Source organism: Leuciscus leuciscus (assembly GCF_965113295.1).
Source record: "Leuciscus leuciscus genome assembly, chromosome: 10".
Taxonomy (NCBI): domain Eukaryota; kingdom Metazoa; phylum Chordata; class Actinopteri; order Cypriniformes; family Leuciscidae; genus Leuciscus; species Leuciscus leuciscus.
Genome location: NC_138734.1, coordinates 42360352 through 42372750, shown reverse-complemented (window position 1 = coordinate 42372750; position 12399 = coordinate 42360352). Strand labels below are relative to the sequence as shown.

The 12399-nt window shown below is 38.2% G+C and overlaps 1 protein-coding gene across 3 annotated transcripts in view; it reads right to left on the bottom strand.

Moving 5' to 3' along the window:
• The window catches only part of garre1 (granule associated Rac and RHOG effector 1), a 45298-nt gene that overhangs the window by 8558 nt on the left and 24341 nt on the right, over positions 1-12399 (bottom strand). For all 3 annotated transcript variants that reach the window (XM_082182329.1, XM_082182328.1, XM_082182330.1), the window contains exons 3-7: positions 9392-9604; positions 8758-8898; positions 8002-8097; positions 7467-7628; positions 6455-6613 (exon numbers count right to left, since the gene is read on the bottom strand). In XM_082182329.1, coding sequence (XP_082038455.1) covers positions 6455-6613; positions 7467-7628; positions 8002-8097; positions 8758-8898; positions 9392-9604 — 771 coding nt within the window. The remainder of the gene's footprint in view (positions 1-6454; positions 6614-7466; positions 7629-8001; positions 8098-8757; positions 8899-9391; positions 9605-12399) is intronic.

Here is a 12399-nt window from a genome sequence, read left to right as displayed (position 1 = left end):
AAATCATTTCTGTCAAACAAACAACACTTGGACACTCGAGAGCCCCAGTGAACCGACTTTTCATCACTGTCAGAAAGCCGTTTCCACCAGAAAACACAAATGAAATATTTCCCACAGTTCTTGAAAAGAGGCCGTGAAGTTTGAAACAGGGAGTGTGTTTCCTATCAAACAGGAAGTGGGCTATTGTTATTAATAGCGCAGGTGTATCCTCAATGTGACTCAAATGATGGGGACTCTACACACACACGCCCAAAGGTCACGGTCACTCTGACCACACACACAACAAGGACAGAAACGCCGTCATGGAAACGGCTTTATGATTTTTCATAAATCATTTTCCTGTAGCCGGTGGCCTTTTCCAAAGCCTTGAGTTCAGACCTTCATTCTTCCGTGTGAATGTTGCTGACAATGAACCAATAAAACTACGCTGGTGAATATCGGTTGATAGGAAGTTTCCAGGCTTCTGCTGTGAACACGTCTCAGGACGGATTACTTACTGCTCACATTTGTGAGGTTTATGAAATCAAATCTAATAAATTTGATAATTCATAGTTGTCTTTGAGGCACTTAGTATCATATGATGACATGTGTCCAGTCTACTAGAGGTGTCATTGATTTTACACTCTCACACATATACACTCACACTCACACATAAACACACACTCTCACACATATACACACACACACACACATAAACGCACACTCTCACACATATTATACACTCACACACATTATACACACACACATAAACACACACTCTCACATATATACACGCACACATAAACACACACTCTCACATATATACACGCACACAGACACTCGCATAAACGCACACACATACACACACTCACACATAAACACTTACATATATACACTCTCACACATATACACTCACACATATACACTCACACATACATATACACTCACACATACATATACACTCACTCACACATATACACTCACTCACACATATACACTCACTCACACATATATACACGCACACAGACACTCGCATAAACGCACACACACATACACACACTCACACATATACACTCTCACACATATACACTCACACATATACACATACACTCACACATACATATACACTCACACATACATATACACTCACACATACATATACACTCACACATACATATACACTCACTCACACATATACACTCACTCACACATATACACACACTCTCACATATATACACGCACACAGACACTCGCATAAACGCACACACACATACACACACTCACACATATACACTCTCACACATATACACTCACACATATACACATACACTCACACATACATATACACTCACACATACATATACACTCACACATACATATACACTCACACATACATATACACTCACACATATACACTCACTCACACATATACACTCACTCACACATATACACTCACTCACACATACACACACACATAAACACACACTCTCACATATATACACACACACAGACACTCGCATACACACACACACGCACACACACACACACACTTATACACTCACTCACACATATACACTCACTCACACATATACACTCACTCACACATATACACTCACTCACACATATACACTCACACACATATACACTCACACATATACACTCACTCACGCATATACACTCACACATATACACTCACACATATACACTCACACATATACACTCACTCACATATACACTCACTCACATATACACTCACTCACATATACCCACTCACACATATACACCCACTCACGCATATACACTCACACATATACACTCACACATATACACTCACACATATACACTCACACATATACACTCACACATATACACTCACACATATACACTCACTCACATATACCCACTCACGCATATACACCCACTCACGCATATACACTCACGCATATACACTCACACATATACACTCACACATATACACTCACACATATACACTCACACATATACACTCACACATATACACTCACACATATACACTCACACATACACTCACACATATACACTCACACATACACTCACACATATACACTCACTCGCATATACACTCTCACGCATATACACTCTCACGCATATACACTCACACATAAACACCCACTCACACATATACACTCACACATATACACTCACACATATACACTCACACATATACACTCACACATATACACTCACACACACATATACACTCACATATACACTCACACATAAACACCCACTCACACATATACACTCACACATATACACTCACACATATACACTCACACATATACACTCACACATATACACTCACACATATACACTCACACATATACACTCACACATATACACTCACACATATACACTCACACATATACACTCACACATATACACTCACACATATACACTCACACATATACACTCACACGCATATACACTCACACGCATATACACTCACACGCATATACACTCACACGCATATACACTCACACGCATATACACTCACACGCATATACACTCTCACGCATATACACTCTCACGCATATACACTCTCACGCATATACACTCTCACGCATATACACTCTCTCGCATATACACTCTCTCGCATATACACTCTCTCGCATATACACTCTCTCGCATATACACTCTCGCATATACACTCTCGCATATACACTCACGCATATACACTCACATATACACTCACTCACATATACACTCACTCACATATACACTCACACATACATATACACTCACTCACATATACACTCTCACGCATATACACTCACACATAAACACCCACTCACACATATACACTCACACATATACACTCACACATATACACTCACACATATACACTCACACATATACACTCACACATATACATTATACACTCACACATATACACTCACACATATACACTCTCTCGCATATACACACTCGCATATACACTCTCGCATATACACTCACGCATATACACTCACATATACACTCACTCACATATACACTCACTCACATATACACTCACACATACATATACACTCACTCACATATACACTCTCACGCATATACACTCACACATAAACACCCACTCACACATATACACTCACACATATACACTCACACATATACACTCACACATATACACTCACACATATACACTCACACATATACATTATACACTCACACATATACACTCACACATATACACTCACTCGCATATACACTCACTCGCATATACACACTCACACATATACACTCACTCACATATACACTCACACATAAACACCCACTCACACATATACACTCACACATATACACTCACACATAAACACCCACTCACACATATACACTCACACATATACACTCACACATATACACTCTCATGCATATACACTCACACATATACACTCACTCGCATATACACTCTCACGCATATACACTCACACATATACACTCACTCACACATATACACTCACACATATACACTCACTCACACATATACTCACACATAAACACCCACTCACACATATACACTCACACATATACACTCACACATATACACTCACACATATACACTCACACATATACACTCACACATATACACTCACACATATACACTCACACATATACACTCACACATATACACTCACACATATACACTCACACATATACACTCACACATATACACTCACACATACACTCACACATATACACTCACACGCATATACACACTCACGCATATACACTCACGCATATACACTCACGCATATACACTCACGCATATACACTCACGCATATACACTCACGCATATACACTCCTCACGCATATACACTCCTCACGCATATACACTCCTCACGCATATACACTCCTCACGCATATACACTCCTCACGCATATACACTCCTCACGCATATACACTCACGCATATACACTCACGCATATACACTCACGCATATACACTCACGCATATACACTCACGCATATACACTCACGCATATACACTCACGCATATACACTCACGCATATACACTCACTCGCATATACACTCACATATACACACTCACATATACACACTCACGCATAAACACCCACACATATACACTCACTCACACATATACTCACACATAAACACCCACTCACACATATACACTCACACATATACACTCACACATATACACTCACACATATACACTCACACATATACACTCACACATATACACTCACACATATACACTCACACATATACACTCACTCGCATATACACTCTCACGCATATACACTCTCACGCATATACACTCTCGCATATACACTCTCTCGCATATACACTCTCTCGCATATACACACTCGCATATACACTCTCACGCATATACACTCACGCATATACACTCACGCATATACACTCACGCATATACACTCACGCATATACACTCACGCATATACACTCACGCATATACACTCACGCATATACACTCTCTCACATATACACACTCACGCATATACACTCACGCATACACACTCACGCATACACACTCACGCATATACACTCACGCATATACACTCACGCATATACACTCACGCATATACACTCACGCATATACACTCACGCATATACACTCACGCATATACACTCACACATAAACACACTCTCACACATATGATGTTGCTAATAATGAAGGTTTCCTGGGTGTTTGTCATGTGTACAGATAAATATGAAGATGTGTATTTATGTGTCATCTTTATGTGTTATATACTGTAAAACACGAATGATTCTGAGGTTTAACGATCTGAATGTGAATCAGTCATCAGCTTTATCACAGATAAAGAAAGAATCTAACAGTCTTCCTAGCCTTGTTCAGAAAGCAGACACACTCTGTCAGTTTAAATCCAGACTAAAAACACATCTCTTTAACCTGGCGTACACAACACATTATCAATTTCTACTATTCAAATCAGTTAAATGATTGTTACTCAGCATAAATTAGGTCTACCAGAACCGAGAACACCTCCTATAACACCCGATGTACTCGTTACACCGTAAGAAGAAAGGCATCTACGCTAATATTAGTCTGTCTGTCTCCTCCTCATCTCAAGGTTACCGTAGTCAGCCGGATCCGGTCCACATCCAGATCAGATGGTGGACATCTAGACCTAGACACGACCAAAACACAGCCCTGAATGTCAGCGTCTACTAGACAATCCCTGTGAAGGCCTCGTTCGGCACGACAGTCACCGGCACAGATCCTCAGCAGAGACCGTGTGAACCGGACCGGTCCTCCACACAGACCCTATGACCAGCTTCACAGCTTGCAGAACCGCTTTATAGATGAAATGAACTAATGGTTACACTTTATTTTAAGATGCCATTGTTACAGTGTAATTATATATTCAAGTAATATTAATAAACAACATGTACTTACTATAGGGTTAGGGTTTGTTGCATGTAATTATGCATAATTTACTGTTATTACAATGGTAAGTACATGTAACACTTGTAACAAGGACACTGTAAAATAAAGTGTTAGCAAACTATGATCTTTACAACGAAACTGAACAACAGCTGAAATGCATCACTGTAAAGCTGCTGTGAAACAATCTGTATTGTATAAAGCGCTGGTATAAATAAAGGTGACTTGACTTGAGATGACTTGTATAAAAACATCTGCTAAATGTATAAATGTAAACACCACAAAAAAAATATTCCTGCCTGGAATAAGCTGCAATGTGGATAGATATGCCATGTCAGCATCTAAGGCTATTTTCATGGCAAAAATTAAGTTACAAAAATACAAATATCATATAAATACAATAAAACCAAGCAAACAAACACAACAAGTCATATTATAATATATATTTTTTTTAATTAACATAATCTTACTAAATAAGTCCTTAAAGGGATGGTTCGGCGTAAAATCAACCTACATCCTTATGCATCGCTTTCTGCCAGGAATTTTACGTGCTTTTCCCAAATCACTGAAGTGACGTCGACGTCCGGGTTAGCGGTAACATGAGCCGTCAGGCAAGTGTCATTTAAATAAACTCCTGATGTACTTACAAACTTTCCAATGCCTCGTTTTATGAGTACAGAACCTATTTGTACTACTGTAGAAGTTTGGTAGCATTCTGGGCATTATTAGTGGGGTAATTTACCAGATACATCATTGGATCCATTAACGCCTGCACTAAACCATCCGGCTGATATCTCTAAATAAACTCTAACTTTAATAATGTTCATCCAAGGGAATAAAGGCTTCTGGGGGGTGTTTGGCTTGAGGTCATGGTGTAAAGGACCCTAGGTTGATTACCCTAGGTCCGAACCATCCCTTTAAGTGAAATAACTTCATAAAAGAGCATTCTACTTGTATTATTAAACCCAGGACAGTCCAATAAAAAAAATGCTGCAATGTGGACCAGACTCTCTGGCGTCAATCAAACATGTGAAACTCACCAGTCCCGCCTGCCCGAACAGCAGCTGTACTGCGGTCTTACAGGCTCCTCTCCAGCTGGAGGGACACACCTGGTTCAGGACCTCAGTGACGGGGGACTCGTCCCGCACCGCCACGCCGTTCTGATCCAACGCATCTTTGATCAGCTGCAGCACGGCATGCTGGGAAGAGATTACATTTGATTAAATTAGATGATTCTCTTTACTGTAATGTCTTATTTGTAAAATTACAATACAATTTAAATAATAGACACTACTGTTTGAAAGTTTGGGGTCTCTTATGCTCACCCAGGCTGCATTTATTTGATTAAAAAAAATACAGTAAAAAAACAGTGAAATATTATTGCAATTTAATATAACTGTTTTCTCTGTGAATATATGGTAAAAACGTAATTTATTCCTGTGATCAAAGCTGAATTTTCAGCATCATTACTCCAGTTTTCAGTGTCACATCACATGATCCTTCAGAAATCATTCTAATATGATGATTTGATGCTCAAGAAACATTTATGATTAGTATCAATGTTGCAAACATTTGAGATGCTTCATATAATTGTTTTTTTGTGGACAGTTTATTTTTCAAGATTATTTGATTAATAGAAAGTTGAAAAAACGCATTTATTTAAAATAGAAATCTTTTATATCATTATAGATCTCTTTCCTGTCACTTTTGATCAATTTAAGTCAGCCTAGCTGAATAAAAGTATTAATTTCCCTAAGAAAAAAAACTTTACTGATCCCAAACTTTAAAAAAATAAAAAATAAAAAAGCACTTAAATGGTCTTTAAAAAGCCTAATTTTCTTATATGAAAAATATAATTTATTTTTGTTTTGGATGTGAAATACTAGGTTTTGTGAGATTCACATACCAGTGTCTCAACAGTCTGAGACATGCATGTTCCACCTAGTTTTATCCTTTCTAATTTGTGCACTTGATATCATAGATTACATCTCCAGCTGGATCATATCTCTAGTCATAATTCATAATATTGTGTTTTGAGAGAGAACAGAATACCGTTTTGAGCTTGAGGTTATCTGATGCACTTTCGTTGAAGGAAACTCCTCGGAGGAGATGAGAGCCGATCTGGACAGGAATTGTGGGTAATTCACACTGGATTGGCTGAGACGTGGTGTGAAACCGTCCGGCCTGCTGGGCTTCAGCGTCACTGCAGCAGCCCTGCACACACACACACACACGGCAATAATCAAACACCGTTCATATGCACACACAATTAAACCAAATAAACAACACCACACAAATGCATGTGCCTGTGAAGATGCAACAAAGTCATGTTTACAAGTAACAGCTTGAGAGCTTCTGAGGAAGTTGCGGAATTGAAATGTTATATAATTGTGAGTTCGGCAAGCAGTTTTTGAGATTTTAGGATTCCCCCATTCAAGTAGATGGGATTTGAGCAGCACAATATGTGCAGCATATTTAAATCTGTGGACATTCACGTGTCTCTCTGTGTGCGACTGCTGAACACATGAACATCCTGAGAGAAGCTCTAATCTGCACTAAGCTGTAATTCCACACACGGCAAACATACCTGCAAAGCTGCTTCCACTGATTTGGGATTAAGGTGAAATCCGGCCTTCAGCGCGTATTCACTGTGACCCAAAGAGTCTAACGCCACTTTATACGCCTGCAACACACATGCACACAATGTCAGTGGATCACAAAAAGCCTCATTATTAACAAAATACAAAATTATTATTAACTTTAAATGTTAATAGTACTGTAAACTTCTGGATCTATAATACTAAAGATCTCCGTTTCTACATTCAATCCTGTTACAGGTCACTTTTTATTTTAAGTTTTGCACCATCATGATTTCACTTACAAAGTGATCATTACATTCTTTAAGTAAAAATATTTAATGCGCTCAAATACGAGCTCTGATACAACTATTGTTTAAAATAGTTTTAAAGTAATTATAGCATTACGTAGCTCAAACAGTAAAGCATTGCACTAGTAACGCCGAGGTCATGGCTTCGATTCCCGGGAATGAATGAACTGATAAAATGTATACCGTATAACTTAAATGCGATGTCGCTTTGCATTCTGCTAAAAGCATAAATGTACATACTAGATAATAGCATTTATCAAATAATCATCACAATTGAACTGTGATAACATGGTATAAACCCACCAGTCATCACAAAAAGAAAACTTACAATGACAAACAGATTCACTTTCATTAATTATGATTTTACAGCACTAACAGTGTTAGCATGGTAAACTGTTGTAAACGTGTGTGTGTGTGTGTGTGTGTGTGTGTGTGTGTGTGTGTGTGTGTGTTCACCTGTAGAGCGTTGTCGATCTTGGCGTTGAGCTCTTTGAGCTGGTGTTCAGGTATGGAGGTGTTCTGGGAGCAGAAGAGCTGCTGTACCTGAATGCCAGACAGACAGCCGTCTCTCCCTCGCTCCCTGAGACACGCCGTCACCTATAACACACACACACCTATTTTAACATACAAACTTTCCTGCTACACTGCAGCTGCAAACATTTATTCATTCAAATAGTTAAGGAAGGTAGTATGCAGTCTGAACTAAATAGGATGACAGAGACTAAATACTGCATATATACACACATACACATATACATACACATACATACATATATACATAAATATATTAGAAAATATAACTAATATAAATGCTACGCAAATTGTATAATAAAACATACATTAAAACATTAATTTTGCCAGAGATTGTTGACTCAAATGCATCAGTGTTTATTTATTTTTAGGTAAGTATTTGAGCTTGAGTATTATAGCATGACAAACTGGACATTACAAAATACTATTTGGACAATAAAAAGGGTAAATATCACAGAAAAACTAAGAATATAAATATTTTTAAATCTAAAATGTAATGATTATGATTAAATCCTTTTGACTCCAGGCTGTATGTGCACTGATCGGTGGTGTTGTTCACCTCGGACGCTCCTCTCCATGAGCGGATGGCTTCCTCCAGCTCCGTCAGGGGCCCGGGGTTTGTGTTCTGCGTGTGGGCATTCCCACGTCTCTCCTGAACCTGTGCCAGCGCCTCTGCCAGGCAGGACTGTGCCACCGGCTGGACTTTCTGCAACGCCTGCGAGAGGAACTGAAAGTGCACCTGCATGACCGTCAGGAAGCAGCGGCCCAGCACCTGAGAAGAAGAGTCACATCAAGCCTTTAACCATCAAACCCAGAATCACTTTCCTGGTCTCATTGTGAATGGTTCATCAATGCATTGCATATATTACTCTGCAGACAAAAAACAGTCTGCTTTTATCAAAAGAAGTCACTCAAGGTGATGCTTTTATGTAAAAACAAAAGAAATATGTGAAAAATATTGCACTGAAAAAGATTCAGCTTTTAAGTGATAAAAAAAAAAAAAAAAAAAAAAAGAGTGTTTAGTACATAATATATGTGTGTGCTGTGCATAATTATTTTGTATATAGAAATACACACACATGCATGTATATATTTAAGGAATATTTGCATGTATATACTGAATATATATTTATATAGATTATAACAGCAACATATAGCTCGTAAAAATAATGTGATGTAGACACTGGATCATTATGTGCTCAGACCACTTACAACGTTTGTTCTTTGTCCTGTTGGCCCTGCGTATGTTTTCAATGAACAGTATAATGAATAAGATTCAAAATTCAAATAAATGCTGTTCTTTTGAACTTTCTATTCATCAAAGAATTTTGAAAAAAAAATTGTACACGACTGTCTTCAACACTGATAATAATCAAATGTTTCTTGAGCATCAAATCATCATATTAGAATGATTTCTGAAGGATCATGTGACACTGAAAACTGGAGTAATGATGCTGAAAATTCAGCTTTGATCACAGGAATAAATTACAGTTTAAAATGTATTAAAATAGAAAACTTGTCATAATATTTCACAATATTACTGTTTTTTTTTATTGTTTATAATCAAATAAATGCAGCCTTGGTGAGCAGAAGATACTTCTTTTAAAAACATTTACAAAATCTTACTGACCCCAAACTTTTGAACGGTAGTGTATATATTTAAGAAATATTTGCATGTATATATGCAACATATAACAGACTTCAAACACATAATTCAGTCTATAAACAGTGATGTACATCTGGTGCTGATGTTTTATTAATACGCAGGACCAAAACCATCAAGACCAAGAAACCCCATCGAGGTCAGCGCACCAGACAGCGCTTGAAGTTCTGGGAAACGGCGGTCGATCCCGATAGTACCGAGCACGTTCGGGAACATTCCCAGACACAGAAGCATTCAGAACAGATTTACAGTGTTACCGTCGTATCGCTTCCTAAATAGGGAGTCTTTCCTGACTCACGTCTTATTCATCGGCACGGGAAAGTGGAGACAAGCTCGTAAAAATAATGAGATATAGACACTGGATCATTGTGTGCTCAAACCACTTGTTTGTTCTTTGTCCTGTTGGCCCTGCGTATGTTTTCAATAAACAGAATAATGAATAAGATTCAGAATTGCTGTAGATCGGCATAGAATCGAGTCACAATTGCAATGCATGAATTGCTTCTGTTGATAAAGAGAGAAGGCAGGAGACAGGCCTGTCACCCCCACCCACACCAGAAAGGGTTTCTTTTACAGGTATCTGCTGAAAATATCTACAGGCCAAGTTGTAAAGACAGAAATATGCCATCTTGTGCAACAGGAGACAGGAAAAACAAGGTGGCGCCAGTTTCAGTCTTTCACCCCTCGCGCAGAAGCACCTGAGAGACGAAAGCATTTATAGGAACCGGTCTTAAATGTTAGCTAAAGACAGATTTAGACTAATAAATCAACTAACTGTAACACTGTGTCTTAGCCAGATGTGATGCGATAAGATTCCAGCGACGAATAATTTGTCTGTCCACACTAGACGCGACTGCGAGAAGCGTAAAAATCAATCAAAACCCACAGCCAATCAGAACAGTGTGTGGGCGGAGTCAGCCAATCAGAACAGCGTGTGGGCGGAGTCTCGCGGGACCAGAGAGTAATCTTGACGGCACTCGCAAGAAAATGGATAAGTCGCTACATAATCAAATTCACTAATATTACACCATTTCAACATTATTAAAAATACATAGGCTGAGTTACTACACCAATCTTTGTCAAAGAATACACTTGTTTGTTCACAGTTTGAACGTTCTTGTTTCCATTTGTTTAATTTCCAGATCTGAGGTGAATTATCCATTGTTGCTTTTACAGCCACAAAGCTGGAGCACTAAATGATATTCAGAGTCACATTACACGCTTTTAACATTAAATAAAGCACATAAACAGCACCTGAGATTATCATCGCCACACTTTGTGTTTGTTGTTCCAGCGCGACGTCACAGAAAAATAGAAACCGTTTCTAAACTAGGATTGTCGCGTGTCGCCGTCGCGGCTGGATAGGACAAACACTCTCATTAACATGGAAAATAACCTTTTATCGCGTGTCGTCGCGTGTAGTTACCACACGGTGTCGGGTCACTACTTGAACTTCTGTATTCAAAGCTACTTTAATGGTTTCAGGGCTCGAAGTAAACTCTTGTCCACTTGTTGGTGATAACCACAGGAAAGAGTTGGACAAGTGAAACTTGGAACTAGATTAAAATGAATCCAAAAAACAATTTTAAGGTCCAGAAAAATAAAATATGTAATAAATAAAATTGCAATTGCAGAAGAAGCATTAAAAGCTGATTTCTGATTCTAACATACAGTGACAGAAAACGAAACGCTGATGCCATGGGTTAGCCTAATAAAAAATTATCCCATTTGCTAGCTTTATTTTTATGCATACATTTACAAATTATGTATATATAGATATAAAACTCTTTTTTTTTTAAAGGATTTAAAGGCTTTTTTTTTTATATATATATAAAGGATTTTAAAACGGGACTAAAATTGTGGAAAAATATATTACTGTATAATGATTACAAACACTGATATTA